Source organism: Sprattus sprattus (genome assembly GCF_963457725.1).
Source record: "Sprattus sprattus genome assembly, chromosome: 7".
In the NCBI taxonomy this organism is placed as follows: Eukaryota; Metazoa; Chordata; class Actinopteri; order Clupeiformes; family Clupeidae; genus Sprattus; species Sprattus sprattus.
In genome coordinates this window covers 34,668,380-34,685,373 of record NC_137926.1, presented here as the reverse complement: position 1 = coordinate 34,685,373, position 16,994 = coordinate 34,668,380, and the positions used below count along the sequence as shown (strand labels likewise).

The 16,994-nt window shown below is 42.1% G+C and overlaps 1 protein-coding gene across 1 annotated transcript; it reads right to left on the bottom strand.

Annotated features, from left to right (window-relative positions):
* Positions 1 to 8,751: 8,751 nt before the first annotated feature.
* On the bottom strand, positions 8,752 to 15,358 carry tmem276a (transmembrane protein 276a; the record flags this gene model as incomplete). The annotated part of the gene is made up of 4 exons (XM_080842241.1): positions 8,752 to 8,999; positions 9,658 to 9,795; positions 9,997 to 10,110; positions 14,962 to 15,358. The coding sequence occupies 4 exons, from the start codon at positions 15,356 to 15,358 to the stop codon at positions 8,752 to 8,754; spliced, it is 897 nt and encodes a 298-aa protein (XP_080698367.1).
* Between the last annotated feature and the right edge of the window lie 1,636 nt (positions 15,359 to 16,994).

The window sequence follows — 16,994 nt, the reverse complement described above, 5'->3', positions numbered from 1 at the left end:
TTCAAATTATGAAAGGTTTGGATACTCAAACCAAAATCTCCTTCTAATGCTTTTAATGTCCCATCAATTTGGTACACAACGCATTGAAATTAATCTACAGCACATATTCTTTGGTCATATGTTATTACAAAACTGAAAATTCACAAGTGATAAAAGTCTTCTTTTTGGTAAAATCATACATTGTAAATAAACTGCTACTGTGCTTTATATTTGCCATCCCCCTGAATCTATGAGAAATGGAAGGCATCTTCTTCTGCTATTTCAACATCATCTGTTCCGCATGTGCTTAATTCCCTCTAACATCTCACTGAAGGCCTGCAGGATACGTGTCTATCTTCCTGGAATATCCCCTCTTAGAAAATACTGATATGACTGATAATACTGAAATTAATGATCTGACTATCTGATGTGATAACTTGCCAAACTAAATAATTTTATACTGGAAACTTTTACCTTTAACACTAAAACTCAGAACTATTTTATCATCCATATTAGATTTGATATAACTCAAATGCATTGACAAATGAAGTGCAAAAGCCTGCACTCACCCATGTCTAACTAATGGCAAACACTTTTTTAATAAAAAATGTTTTTACTCCTGGAATCCTCCCCCTACCACAGATTGCTGTTAGTACATCATTTGCTGTTGATTTATCTCTGGCAAACTCTGTGTCTCTTTAAAAGTGTTTTGTAACCTGTAAAATGTAATTCTTTAACATTTATCTAACATGTATTTATTTATTTACCTATCTGTATCTCTTAACAAGTGTTTGTACATAATACATGCCCTGTTGTCATGTGATGCCATGTGGTCATGTGTTATGTGATGCCCTAGGGTCATGTTGTCATGTGGTGCCTTGCTGTCATGTGGTGCCCTGCCTGTTGTGACTCCCTGTTGTCATCTGTCATGTGGTGCCCTGTTGTCATGTGTTATGTGGTGCCCTGTTGTCATGTGGTGCCCTGCTTTCTTTTGATTCCCTGTTGTCATCTGTCATGTGGTGCCCTGTTGTCATGTGGTGCCCTGCTTTCTTGTGATTCCCTGTTGTCATCTGTCATGTGGTGCCCTGTTGTCATGTCTTGCCCTGTTGTAATGTGTAATGTGATGCCCTGTTGTCATGAGGTGCACTGTTGTCATGTGTTGCTTTGATGTCTTGTGTTTCCCTGCTGTCATGTGGTACCCTGTTTTCATGTGTCTCTCTGTTCATTTGTCTCTCTGTTCATGTGTCATGTGGTGCTCTGTTGTTATGTGTTGCCCTGTTGTCATACGTTATGTGATGCCCTGTTGTCCTGTGTTTCCCTGCTGTAATGTGGTGACCTGTTGTCAAGTGACATGTGATGCCCTGTTGTCATGTGGTGCACTATTGTCATGTGTTGCCTTGATGTCTTGTTTTCACTGTTGTCTTTGTCATGTGCCATGTGATGCCCTGTTGTCATGTGTTATGTGGTACCCTGTTGTCATGTGTTATGTGGTACCCTGTTGTCTTGTGATGCCCTTTTGTCATGTGTTGCCTTGATGTCTTGTTTTCACTGTTGTCTTTTGTCATGTGCCATGTGATGCCCTATTGTAATGTGTTATATGATGCCCTGTTGTCATGTGTTATGTGGTGCCCTGTTGTCATGTGGTGCCTTGTTGTCATGTGAGGCCCGTGTGTCATGTGATGCCCTGTTGCCATATGGTGCCCTATTGTCATGTGTTATGTGATGCCCTGCTGTCATGCGTCATGTGGTGCCCTGTTGTCTTGTGATGCCCTGTTGCCGTATGGTGCCCTGTTGTCATGTGTTATGTGATGCCCTGTTGTAGGGCTGCACGATTAATTGAATTTAAATCGCGATCACGATTTTGGCTGCCACGATTATATGAGCATGATCTTCTGCGATCATGCCGTTTAAAATGCGTGCTCAAAACCCGTTATTCTGTCTTTTCCAGGTTCATAAAATACCTTGAAATCTTCCGAGTGACGGTCATTTTCATTAGATAGCATTGAGGAAAGCCGTGAAGCTGCCAATTCATGGATACCCTGTGACGTCACTGCGTTAAAGCGCCGCCGTCTTTGTCTCCGAAAGTCTAGCTAAAGGCCCTTGCATGCTTCTAAAGGGAGCATGAATTGCTAGGTGCTTACGCGTTGCGTTAGGGGTGTTGCCAAGCAATTCACACCCAGAACAATAGGCTTGCGTAAAATAACGCAAGTCTAGAAAAAGGGGCCGACGCACGCAAGACGTGAAAAGTCGCGCAAGGGTCGCGCAAGGGGCTTGCGCGGCCTCTTGCGCTTGCGCTTGCGCTTACGCTTACGTAACTGACCATAAATCAGCCTTAACACTTGCAACATAGACATAAGTCGGTCACAACCAACAGAAAGTTAAAAATGCCCGGCATTTGTTGTGGTGTGGATACGACAACAGTCGCTAAAATATCCCAAAAGAAACACTTTCATTGTAAATCTAAGATATTTTAGACAGTGTACTATCTGATAACACCATTATTGTAACCAGCAATAAAGGTTTTTGTCATTTTGCGAGGCTTCATTCTGATTGATTCTGGCTGGTCCGGATTTGACAGCAGGAAAGTCTCATTCACGACAACCGTTTACCAAAACTCCGTTAAGGAGCTACATATGTTTATATACGTTTGTATGGTGAAGACTGATATTAAATGACGAAGAAGGGAACATATCTACCTTCAGGCTTTAGATTCCTCCGCTAGCAAGAAGCCTTTGCTTGCTAACTGTTGTAGGTAGCTCTTGCTGCTGATATTTCAAAGTTGACGTTGATGTTTTAAAGTCATTTATTCCATGATCAGGGTGTTTTCACTGCTAGCTACAACAACAAAACAAGCAAAGGCTTCTTGCTAGCGCAGGAATCTTGAGGCAGTTAGCAGTAGACTAGCTAGCAGCTAAACACTTCAAACTAGCAGCAAGCTGAAAACTAGCAAGTAGCTAGCTATGTTACTTCTGGCAGATCACATCGACTGTCACGGGAACTGTCTTTTTTCTGCAATAAATAAAGTGATCGAGGGTCATTTGCCACAATCACCACTAGTATTTAGTCAAAACAGGTTTAATGGGTACCGTTACTGAGGTTCGTCATTAAATATCAGTTTTCATCTGTAGCTAAACAGTTGTCGCTGTTGGAAGTGGAACTATCGCTCCTCACCCCCACCACTCCGCATCTACGCACATGGACAGCTGAACCCTCGGCCAATCGCACCCACCGCCACTGCATTGCCGTACATCTACTCTACCCAATACCCTATGCTAGCATTTATATACAATATACATTATTACCACCACTGAAATGTTTCTTCGTCCCTACATCCCCTACCCCTCTAACAGTATCCCTATTGGCACAGTAATCTGGTCTTGCCTGTATCATGTATTTACCACCAGATGTCTGTATACAAAACAAGGCTGACTGTAGTCAGTTTTTATTTTGCACAAACGACACACAGTAACACACAGGTGCATATACAGTGGCGATCAGGACACACACAAACACACACACGCACACGTAGGCCTGAGGTCGCAGTGAATTTTTCCTCTGCATTTCACCCATCCTGGACTGTCCTTCCTCCAGAACCCCAGGAGCAGTGGGCAGCCGTTAGACGCCCGGGGACCAAGTCAAGTGATCCGTCTTGGTCAGGGACGGATTTCAGTTCTTCTGCATGTTTTTCTGTTGGGGTTCTTAGTGGAGGAAACCCCTTGTGAACACAGGGAGAACATGCAAACTCCACACAGAAAGGCCCGGGAGATAGCCCACCTGAGCACTGAAGGCCTGGGGAGAACCTACCCCCCAGGACCAACAGCGCCCCATGCGGGAATCGAATCCATGACCTTCTTGCTGTGAGGCGGCAGTGCAAGCACCAGAGGCGGCAGTGCAAGCACCTGAGCCACTATGTCCAGTGACTAAATGCTGGCTGTGTATAACCCCTGTTGCTTCCTTTCCCCTTCTGCCACACAACCCTTCCCCTTCCCCCCGTCCCACCTTCCTGCCTCCACCCGGCCGACCTCAAGCAGATGGGTCCCCCCTTATGTGCCGTGGTTCTGCTTAAGGTTTCTTCCTGCCTAACAGGGAGTTTTTCCTTGCCCCTGTTGCCGTTGTGCATGCACTAAGGGGGTTTAGGCTCTGGGCTCTGTTAAGCGCCTAGAGGCAATTGTATTGTTATGGCGCTATACAAATAAAATTGAATTGAATTGTCGTGACTAGCAAACACTCCTGCTGTAATATTAGGACAAGTCAGAGAAGAGCCCGTCCTGCTTTGGTTCCCATCCACACAGTGCTAAAAGTATGAATTCCGAATGAGCGAGAGCGTATGCCAGTCTCTGCGCTAACTAACTAGGGCCAATGATATTCCGTTTTAAAAAAAAATGCATTTTGGTATCAGATCATTTTGTTCACCCTGAGGTAGATTAATGGCTTAAATTAGTGAATAATATGTGCCACAAGTGACTCAAACCTACTTATATTGTTGTTTGCCAGCCATCAACAGAACAGAAGACTAAACGTTTGTTTAATTGTGATTGAGAAGACGAGCGGGTGAATGTGAGGTGCGTGTGTGTGTGTTGAAAAGGGGTCGTGCCCTGAGCAGAGCTCAGTGCAGAAGTGACATTTTCTCAGTGGTTTTGTTCTTGTTCTTTATTTAATGTTTGTTTAGCGTTGCGATCGTTGTTGTGTTTATTTGAAAGAATGCAGGCTTCCAGGCCAAAATACAGGGGAATTTTGGCAAGTTTTATGCACAAAATGGTGATTGAAAGATGCAATTTCATTTTCAAAGGGTACGTTCCGCGAATTACGCACGTTTTAGCGGAAAATAATTACACCTACCTAAAATGTATGAATAATCGTGAAAAATAATCGCGATCACAATATTGATCAAAATAATCGCGATTATGATTTTGGCCATAATCGTGCAGCCTTACCCTGTTGGCATGTGTCATGTGGTGCCCTGTTGTCTTGTGTTGCCCTTTTTGTCATGTAGTGTCTGTTTTCATGCGTTATGTGATGCCCTGTTGTAATGCGTTATGTGATGCCCTGTTGTCATGAGTTATGTGTTGCCCTGTTGACATGCGAAATGTGTTGCCCTGTTGTCATGAAGCCCTTCTTGTTGGTACCTCACACCAGGTCCAGTCATCCTCCTTGACTCATCTCACCTTCGACAGCCAGGTCATCCCCCTCTCCTCCACAGTCACTAATCTCGGAGTTAGGTTTGACTCTCACCTGAACTTTAATGATCATATAAAACACCTGTGCAAAACCTCTTTTTATCATCTAAGAAACATCTCCAAACTCCGCCCCACTTTAACCCTATCAGATGCAGAGAAGCTTGTCCACGCCTTTATCTCCTCAAGACTGGACTATTGTAATTCACTCTTCTATGGGATCACTGGCAAGAACATCCAGAAGCTGCAATACATCCAAAACAGCGCTGCCAAGATTCTGATGAAGGTCCGGAAATATGAGCACATAACACCAATATTACACTCACTTAACTGGCTCCCTGTCTCTTTCCAGATAGACTACAAAGTCCTTATAATCACCCATACATGCATTAATGGACATGCACCTCCTTACCTGCAAGAATTAATTACTCCCCAAACCTCCACCTGCACCCTCAGGTCTTCAAACAGCTCGCTCCTCTGCGTCCCCAAAACCAAGCGTCGCACCATGGGCGACCGGGCCTTTTGCTCGGCAGCACCACATTTATGGAACAGCCTCCCTGACCACCTAAGGGCAACGCAGACGCTGGATTCCTTTAAAGCTGGACTTAAAACTTTTTTATTCAGGAAGGCATTTCTGGCCTTGTGTTCAATCTTTTCTGTTATGCTTATGTTAATATTTAAATTTGTTTTTAATTTTATTGTATTATTATAGTTATTTTCTAATATGTAGGCACTCTGAGATTCCTTGGAATGAAAAGTGCGTTAAAAATAAAATGAATTATTATTATTATTATTATGTGATGCCCTGTTGACATGCGTTATGTGATGCCCTGTTGTCATGTGATGCCCTGTTGTCATGTGATGCCTTGTTGTCATGTGTTATGTGATGCCCTGCTGTCATGTGGTGCCCTGTTATCATGTAAAATGTATCTATTTTACATTTATGGAACGTTTACTTATTTATCTATCTGTGTCTCTTTGTATTTGTAAGTATTTGTAGCCCCCCCCCCCTTTTTTCTTTCCTTCCTACTGTGAGGCGCATTGTGTGACCTTTGAGTATGAAATGCGCCGTACAAATAGTGTTTGATTTGATTTGATGAACGTTAACAGTTTTTAAACATTTTGCAGGTAAGAGCACAGGGAGGAGGATATTTAAGAATGGCGGTCTTGTACTCAGCAGTTCCATAGCGATGCTCAACTAATGACTGAGACGTTTATTTTTCAGCCTTTCTGTGAAGGAAGCCGTCATCCCTGGGAGATGAGAAACATCCTTGCAGTCCTTAGAACAAAGAATGGCAAGCAACAGTGTTTGCTAAACTCATGTCAGGAAGAATTAATGGAGACTAAAGAGCTCTTGCACAAAAATAAACAATGTCTCTCTTCTCATTCTGTTCTAATACTTCTACTGGCAGTGTTATTCTTTAGAATCTTAAAGGATAAAATCATGGACTCACTATAGTCTTGGTCTGGCACTGGTGGGGTCTGATATTGAGATATGAACATTCTGATCTGGCGTTCTGGTCCAGTTTATTCACAGTTACTATATTCTGGTTCTCTTTATGTTACTTGAAGACATGGTATGGTAAAACAGAGAAGGTGGGGACGCCCAGCCTTCTGAGCACTGCTCTGGATCATGTCTGTCTCTCTGTCTCTCTGTCTCACTTGTCTCACTGTCTCACTGTCTCTCTGTCTATCTGTCTTTCTGTCTCACTGTAAACTCTGAAAATGTTCTTAGTTCTTTTAAAAAGTGTCTTTTTTAACACCACAGAGCTTTTGTCAGCTGCTCAGTAACATTAAAACATTGGAACATGGCCTTTATAAAAAAATAAAAAAGGAATGCTGGTAAGCATAAGTGTATGAGCTCTAAGTTGGAGATAAATATACAACAAAACAATAACAAAAATAAAGGATTTCAAATTTGAGGATTTAAAGATTCTGCATCTTCTAAAGTCTCACACTGCAAAAATGCTTTTCTAACCTAGTGTTATTACTCTTATAGATGAGATGAAAAAATCTAGTTGGTCTTGTTTCTAGCTAAATTGTACTTACCTAGTGCTTTCTTGGTAAGGTTATTTTTGCCTATTTCAAGCAAATATTACTTATTTTAAGAAATCTTAACAAGCCAAATTTGCTTAACGCACTGGCAGCCAAATTTGCTTGTTTTTCTACACTAGGTTAGAAAAGCATTTTTGCAGTGCAGGAGATGGACAAAAATTCTGAGTAAGTATGATGGCCATTATACTAGCCACAGTATAGAAGAATAATCCAAATACCAGAATGTGTGCCAACAAAACTGAGGTCAAATTGTGAAGGGAAGATATGAAGCAGGTTTAGAAGAGATTACGGCAAATCACTGCTACACAGTGCTGACTGAAGCGTCTTTTTAAGCTTCGTTGAGCTCGCATTTTCAGACCCTTAACAATGAAGAGGCTTTGATGTGTGTTAGTGAATCTTGAGTTTACCTGTGTTCTTACGACAACAGTGTGATTCTAAGACAATAATTATAAGACACAGATAGCTCTTCTGAAGTGTAGGCCTACATGTAGGAGCAATGTCTCAGAACAGCAAGTGTATTATTCAATCTGATTAAGATCTATTATTGGGCACAAATAATCCATATTCTCGGCAATACTCTATAATACTTAACCGTAAACAGAAATGTTCATTTGGGAGGATAGAAGAATAAAAGAGTAGAACAGACATTATTAACAGTCCTCAATGTTCATAACTTCCTTCTTAGGATTATAGCAATACTAATCATCCTTAAGCAATAACATCCCTTGCCATGGCCTGCATGGAATGATTTATGCCAAGTTGGGGAGTATTTTTCAAAAGATCTTGATTTATTCTTGTTATCTTCCAAACATGGGCAAACAATGTCTGTGCCATCAGAACCGTCCTGACCCTGCATCACAATACTGTACAATTACTCTAAAAACAAACCATCATATAAACAGGGTTACATTTACACATATCGCATTAAAAATAAACAAACAAGTATTTACTTATGATGTATACTTCAGTCTCTTAGTCTCCTTTATCCTTTTGTGCTCTTAATTCTTTCCATCCAGTCATTTTAAAGGGTACGACAAATGATATGACATTACAGGAAGACACTAGCAAGTGTTTTTTGTTTGTTTCTTAACAACAGGCAACATAAAGACAGATCAAAAACCACCTAACTAAAAAGCCAAACTGTCAATTTCTAGAACAGTTCCCTGTTTCATATCCTCTGAGACAAAGGAGACAAATGAAGAACGACGGATGATTTGATGAAAGAGTGAAACAGAAAGGGAGTATGAGGGGAGATGAGAGAAAGACAGAGAAAGAGCACCAGTGGAACACAAAACATCTTCAGTAAAACATCACTTTGCCAAGAGCAGCCCCAGTGGACCCGTCACCCAGCTTTCCATGTTCTGCTCTAGACCACATCAGTCTCTCCTTGTCTGAGGGAGGCAAAGTCACTCTTTACGGTTCACTCTTTTGCTCAGGGGGGGGGGGGGGGGGTTCTTTGCCTTTTTAGGCGGTGGGGATGACTGCAGGGCCATGATGCTTTGGGTCGTCCCTCTGTCCTTTTGTCTGTCTGTCTATCTGTCTGTCACACAATGCCGTTCTCCTGCCTGGGCTTGTGTGTGGCGGTGGGTGGAGCCGTGTGCAGTGAGGGCGCCAGCGTGCAGAGGAAGCCAGCCAGCAGGGTGAGGCCCAGGCCCCCCCACGCACTGAACATGGACCAGCCGTAGCCGTGGCTGATGTCCTCCGGCAGCCCGTACACACCACGCGGGTAACGGGAGAGTTGGAAATTAATCCCCGCGACACATGTGCATAACGAGATGATGCAGCATGTTCCTGTGGGAAACAGAGAGGTTCCGTTACACTTTAGCATTCTTACGCACAACACACTCACACCTCTAATCTTACAATGATCAGCTTTGCTTTGCACATGTTTTATTTTGGTAAATAAATGCAATTTATATATATTAAGGATATTCTGAAAATGAAATGATTGAAAGCTAGCAGCATCATATACAACAGTGTTATATGTATATGCCATTCACAGTCTTTTACATTTAAAGGCATAAGGTTACTGCACACCTGTGTAATGGAATCCTGAATAACATTTCTTGAAGGATTACAATTTCAAAATTAAATAATGTTTCTGGTTCACAGAGATACACTTTAAAGGTCTGTCACAGATCACTCCATTGGAATGTAAAGCCATGTTCAACTACTGACTTTACATTTAAAACCGATTTAAAGGTCTTTGTTTAAGAGGACACTGTGTGTGGTCAACTCAGTCACACTTGCAACAAGAAACGAATGAGCAACCTTTTGGCATTATCTCTTCTCTGACCAACTTATAATACAAACTTGCACACAACAACCATCAACATAAGAACCATATATCAATGGGATTTTGCCATGTTTGCTAGTTCAATTCTAATACCACACTGCCCTCTACTGGTGAGCTATCTACATTGCATGGCATTCTACATGCTCCACTTACCTCCCATTAAAAACAGCAGGCCAGCTACATACTGCATCAGCTCGTTCTGGTTGCAGCAGCCCAGAAGTCCTACCATCCAGCCAAACAGGATGATAGACACAGCCATCCCTATGAAGCCAGCCGTCATTCTCTGCAAATCTGGAAAATGAGAAGTCATAATTCTTTGAACAAGAAAGATGTTTTATTGAACCTTTCTTCCTTCAGGTCTGTAGCAGAGCATGCAATGAGAGCATGCACATGAAGACTATGACAGTTATGTGTATGCGCTCATCCTTCTTTTGGTCATATAACATATATATAATAATAACAAAAGGGGATTTTTTCTCCCTGAGGACTTACGCAGAGCATGCCACTCATCTTGGCGTATTGTCTTTGTGATGTTGATGGGCAGGTCACGAGGGATATTTGCTGAGGAGTAGTAGTACTTCACTGGGATGCAGCGCTGAAGTAGACCTAAGAAACAGAGCGTGTGATTCCTTGGTCTATCCATACTTCCATTGACTTAGTGTACATCAAGTATTACATGTGTCTATCATACTTCTATTGACTTAGTGCACATCAAGAATGACATGAGACTATCCCTACTTCTATTGACTTAGTGCACTTCAAGAATGACATGAGTCTATCCATACTTCCATTGACTTAGTGCACATCAAGAATGACATGAGTCTATCCATACTTCCATTGACTTAATGCACATCAAGAATGACATGAGTCCAGGGTACTGTTCGGTGACGCTCGCTAAGCGGTTTAGCGAGCCAAATTCCAGGAAAAAAAAAGACAACATCCCTTTAGCGAGTTCGCTGAAGCAACTTTGTATTAATAACCATGGTAACCAATCGCTTAGCACTAACCTGCTCCAGGGCAGGCTAACCAAAGTTTAGCTGGCTGAACTTGCCACACCCACGCCAAAAGGAGGGATCCCATTGACAAGGAGTCATAAAGTTTGATTAGCGTAGGAAAAGTTCTTTGCGATCGCCAAGAAGATCCATTTTTCCATCATGATGAGTTCTTGTATGAGCGCTACCGATCCAATAATTAATTTAGAAGACCTTCTCGAGTCATTTATTGCATACACCACCGTAGATTGCATGTCTTCACTTTTTGTAATGTCGGCGATGCACTCATAATTATATGACATTGGTACAGTTGATAAACCCGAAATAACTTTCATTCGCAGCCTGAGACGTGATTTTTAGTTTGCACATGAATAGCCTACTAAAGTTTTCTTTGATCCCAGGAAATTTGAGCACATAACCCATCTCCATTAAGGAGATATTGGCGAAAGTTGTTTAAGATCTTGTCCCACAATCACGATGATACATCATCAACAAATGCAACTTACATCATTGCAAACGTATAGTTTTGCAAACGTGTCTAGTTTTTGTGCAGTAGCCTAGTTAATAAAGTCTACCTCAGTCTACTTCACAGCATATATTTTTTGTAGAAAAGGTGGATGCATGATAAGAAGAGAGAAATGCACACAATATATTTTCATGCTTCAATTTATTGAATTTCTTATTAATACATTTACATTTAGTCATTTCGCAGACGGTTTATTCAAAGCTATTTACAAGGAGATGTAAAACTCGTTACCTAGGGAAGCGAAGGGGTACGAACTTACGATCTGTAGCATGCATACCATGAGTTCTACCCATTGCACCAGAGTCACACATTAGACATTGGAAAAGATACCACAACTTAGACAGCCTAAAGACAGTTTCTTTTATTGCTGTCACAGACGAGGCAGTGTTGAATTTTGACATGATTATGGTCTTGAATTCTTCATAACGCGTTCATGGTCATATCCTGCCTTAGCGGAGAAAAAAAATGAGTCTTTTTCTTTGAGTTTAGACTTTTGTTCGGGAAAAGAAAATCATGGTTTTGGTGATCGACCTATCCTGCCTTTTGAAGCAGGACGTGCATGCGCAATTTAGCTGATGATTTTAGCCTGAGGTTAAACGAGAGGTTAAAATAAATTAGCGCCCGTCGCCAGACGGGCTTGGCCTGTTCTCAATTAGCGAGCTAGTTAATCTCCAGTCGCAAGCTAAATTAATTATCTTAGCTTCAGTTGTACGCCGAACAGGGCACAGGTCTTGGATCTATGCTTACCCATGACCAATTATCCACAAACACTAATATATATAGCAGACAGACAGGATCTATGGTCAGATTATCTGTGTTACTACAATGACCACTTAGAACCAAACAGCATCAATCCTGGGGCCCAACCCTGGTGCACAGGTCATATACAGTCAGTCCTGCCATGGACATGAACAACAGCGGATAAGGAGAAGGGATACCAGTCTGACTTTGTTTTGTTTTTATTTACTTTCTTTATTTAGAAAGCACCACTGACAATGATTACTGTCTAGTCCCAATACAAGGAGAGGGGTGAGTATGAAGGCAAGCTTGAACCTGACTTTCCTCAGTAGGCTACATGTGTAGGCCACAGCGGGTAGACAGAACTGCAAATCATATCTTTTCTGCAAGGAATATTCTGGATTTTCCCTTTAACATAAGTTATTGATTGGCGATTGTTGATTAGCTGTTTGTGGATGGAGCTCAGGCCTTGAGCACTGTTAAGTGCTTTGAGACTATGTATATTGTTAAGGGTAACAAACGAAACATAAACCAAATTGAATTGACATACTCGAACCCCTGCTGTGTGGGATTCCGTGGGCACGCTTCAAATGTTTGCGTCCCATGCATCTACTCAAGGCAGACAATCTGACTCACTTCAAAGACATCCATGGTAGGTCCACTATGAAACTTTGATGCAAACAAACGATGCTTTGTCTAAATCCACACAACAAATCCACCAGTAAAAGTCTTTGTGAGCCATCAAGCTTGGGGTGCTATATAAGTCACAACAAAATCCGATACATTGTGTAAAACTCACGCTCAATCATTTTCCTTGAGCTTTCTTTTTGAGAAAGCCAAGAAAACTGGATTTTTTTTTCTTTCATCAAGTTTTGTGTGCCCTGTGCAGCGCTTGATTCCTCCCACCTCCTCTGGACCCTGCAGGTCATGTTCTGTGTCAGTCGCTCTGATGATTGGCTTTAACGCTCCGTGTTCTGGGCCTACATCCTTGGGGCTTCAACTATTGGGGGCTGTTGCCCAGAGTGGTCAGGCTCATCTCCACTGGATTATTACAATTATCTTGGAAAAATGCATTCATTTAGCCATTACAAATTCCTATTTGATTGACATGGCTTGATAAGATGCTAGTCACACTTGTGGTTGGTAAGAAAACCCTTACCTAAAATATTATGCCATTTTTTATCAATAAAAAAAACTAAACAGAGAAAATTCTGCTTTCAGCCACACTCATACGAAAATGACATATTCGTGTCAATATCGACCTCATACAGTGATGTCAGAGTCTTGTGTTGTCTGCTTAACCCCGTAGGGCATATTGTAATATTGTGTTCTGTAGCCTCAAAAGATTCTGTAGCCTTGTGAGAAGGTGAATTCTTCCCCTCCTCACCGTGGCAAAAAGGGATGGGGCCCTTTAAGACAGTTGGACTCCGCCCCCATAATGGTGGGTTCCTGGCTCACCTGATGCCAATGTTGGACCTGATCAAGCCCAAGTGGCTGTGCCCTTATTAAAGGGTGCCTCATGTTCATGAGGACAGACTTTCTTTCCACTTGAGATGGCGATGGGAGAACTTTGTGAACAGGCATGCGAGACGATGAAAGGCGTTTGCGTTTAAGAACACTTACCTGCTGTGAGGTGAAGTGGATTCAGTATCTAGCTGTGTGGATACTGTTTGGGCTTTAGATATATTCCTAGTGAACTATGTGCTTTGTGAAGAGGTTCCTTCTGAACCTGTGCTGTAAAGATGTTCCTTCTGAACCTGTAATGTAAAGATGTTCCTTCTGAACTTGTGATGTAGAGATGTTCCTTCTGAACTTGTGATGTAGAGATGTTCCTTCTGAACCTGTGCTGTGAAAATGGTCCTGATTGACCTGTGAATCTGTGCCTAGCTCAAGGATATGCCTAGTTCTCCCAAATGTCTGTAGCCCTTTGAGGGCGGCCATCTTTTGTGTTTGTTAATATTTGTTTGTTTATTGTAAAGACCTGTTTCGGGGTGGATACAAAATAATTCCCCCATGTAAATAAGTAAGAATCTGTTTTTATATGGAAGCCACCATCTCCTGCACCCTTCTTCCCAACTAACCATCCAGTCCAGTCGCGACCTCCTAAAATGACGTGGGGTGACCGCCTGGTCCCTCACAAGCCTTCTTAAAAGATTTCCCCTTGTACATTCAAAATTAAGTCATCACTCTGACACACATTTGACAAATGACAATCTATAAACATTGAGATATGAAAGACAACTATCTATAAACAATGAGATATGAAAGACAACAATCTATAAACATTGAGATATAAAAGACAACAATCTATAAACATTGACAAACTGTGTCATTGTTAGCTTTATAGGCCTTTATAGGCCACTGTATGAGAGCTTACAGTGTTATGGGGCCTTGGCTATTTTAAAGAAGTGACAGTTTTAGCTTTCACAACAGTTGGTGTGATTGGATGTTGTTTTGTAAAGAATTAGGAGAGCTGCACAAACACCAGTTTCTGAGAGCCTAACACAGGCTGACACGTGACTGATCTGAGAGCAGCAGCCAGTGCCACACAGGCTGACGATGGGAGGAGGTATTTGGTTTCTGGGGTGTAATGGGGGTGTCAAAAGACAAAAACAAAGCACAATTACTCATATAACATATAACAACAATCGGCCTGAATAAACAAGTAATAACAATGGCCTTGGGCTGTGGGCCTTAATGGACACTGGGCCTCGAGAATACAGTTCTGTTCAACGTCAGGGAGTTTCTGCAGTAACTGCATGGAGGTAAAGGTTTGTGCAAGCTGGGTTGAACTCAGGGTTGATACTCCTCGAGTGATCTGCACCAGGGGAAAGACGTGTGTAAATGCCATTTGTCCTCTTTCCGACCACTAAAACAGCTGGCAATGGTACGTTATGTTCCTACGCCATTCCACTGTCAAAAATCAGGACCCTGGATAGCGTCTAACACCCCGCTATACACTCCAATTATAGGTTCATTGATCCTCACCCGAGCTATCCAACACAAACACAGAGAGAGAGAGAGAGAGAGAGAAAGTGGAAACAATCATGGAAAGAAAACATAATTCACAACGGGCTACATCACTACCGTAGCAGCTTAAACAACACGATGGCGCATGGAGTAACTGACGCGTATTGTTTAAATCATATTTTGACGTGATTTGCAATGGACCCAGGATTAGAGACAAATGACAAATCGTACCTTTAAATATAAGATCCTCATTTTCTAAATCGAAGCCTTCGCGGTGACACTTTCTCCACAATCCGGTTACAGTCGAGTTGAAACGCCGACTGCAACGGGATTCTATGCCCGCAGCTGGAGCTATAGATTCCCGTCTAACCCGCAAAAGAGCCCCATCAGTGGTCTTCGTCCTTTCAGCACCCTTTACATTTGGATGCATTCGCAAAGGGAGGTTTTGGTTTGAAATATAAATAAATCCAGGGTCAATCCTTTTACTGGCGTATTTTTTGCATCTTTCTCTGTGCCGCCTCGCATCAGTCTCATACCAGTAGTCCGTGCTTATGGCCATCGTCAATAGTCCCAGAGCGCAGAAGGCCAAGAACAGTCCGGCAGCTGTTAATATCCTCATGGTGGCCATATTCAGAGTCCGCTTGAGAGCCCGGGTTTATCTGAGACGTGTGTGCCGCGGTAGCAATTTTATCCCGGGACAGAAATTACGGTCTGTCTAGCATCCCCCAACGCATTGCCGAAAAAGGCATCGATTCGGTAGCATGAAAGACCCATATCATATTAGGCATTTTATCACTGCATGGTTAACCTATTTTTTGCTGTTCAAGATGAGACAGACATGTTTTTTTTCTCACCACCTGAGCTGCTACCAATGCAGACTCACATCTGATGCTAGCCAATGCGGCGAGGGGACCGCTGATGAAACCTCTTCGGATTCGTCCGGACAGCGAGTTGCAAACATCTGACTACATGTATCAACGTTAACATGCAAAATAATTCAAATACCTTCATAGATCCGCGCGGTGTCCTCCCGAATGGCGTAATTATTTATAGAACAATAATACATAAGTAGAGTAGGCCTATAAGTAAAATAAATGACGTATAGGCCTACAGTTCGGAGATTCACGATTAAAAATAATTCATTTAACATAAAAAACATTCTTTAAAAAAAAAAAAAAATACATGGTGTGCACACATGCAGGGACTGATTAACGAACGGGCCTACCGGGCCCAGGCCCAGGGGCCCGGAGCCAGAGCCAGAGCGTGACGTCGCTGTTATTAACTTTGTATTGATAATATGATATGACACGATGCGCCATAGCCGGTATATTCTAGGCTTAAGCCATTCATGTCAGTAACAGGGCCCCAATAGTCCTACTCAGGGATTGATTACCGAACGGGCCTCGGCACCACGGGCCCATGAGCTCAGGGGGCCCCTAAGCCAGAGCCTCTGCGTGAAGTTGCTGATATGCATCTCTCATTTGTGGTTTTAAAAGGTGTATTTGGTTAATTTGCTAATGGCTTTAATTACATGTACCTATGCTTATTTGTAAACTTTGAATGTGCACCAGGAGCGAAGTACTGATATTGAAGTCAACACGGAAGGTTCGTACGGAGACCAGACGCTATTTTTTTTTGATTTTCCGATTATGTGGAGGGTAAAGCGGCAACAGCGATCAAGGATGACAATTCAAATGACACCTTGTATTATTTATTCCCTCAAAATGGCAAACCTGTCTCTATCATGGTTTTACATTTTTAGGGAGAAATCATCAGTAGCAATTAAGCAATCAATAACACAATTATATGCTTATCGTGCATACACTAGGCTATATAAACTATTAAAAAGCCGATTCAATAAATTAATAATTTCTTATCTAATTTATTTTTTTGTCATATACAGATATGCAATGGTTTGTCATATAGGCCTACAGATATGCAATCTTGTTCGCCAATGTCAAGTGTCTATTTGATCATGTGACGATACGATTTAGCTGGTTTAGGTTTTCTATGGCTCTGGTTTAGGCGCACAATCTGAACGTCAAGAACTGAGCAGTCAGAGGGACAGTACACTTGCCGAACGACGCCTTTCAAACATTAAAGTGGTGATGCATGATAGCTTTTTCAATGGGCAGGATAGCCCATTTATTCAGCCTCTCCTGCCCCATGCTGTTCAGGTAGTGTAGCTGTCTCTACTAAATAATGGCTCGACGACTGATGCTAAAAGAAACTTTGCATTTATTTAACTGTATGACACAACTTAG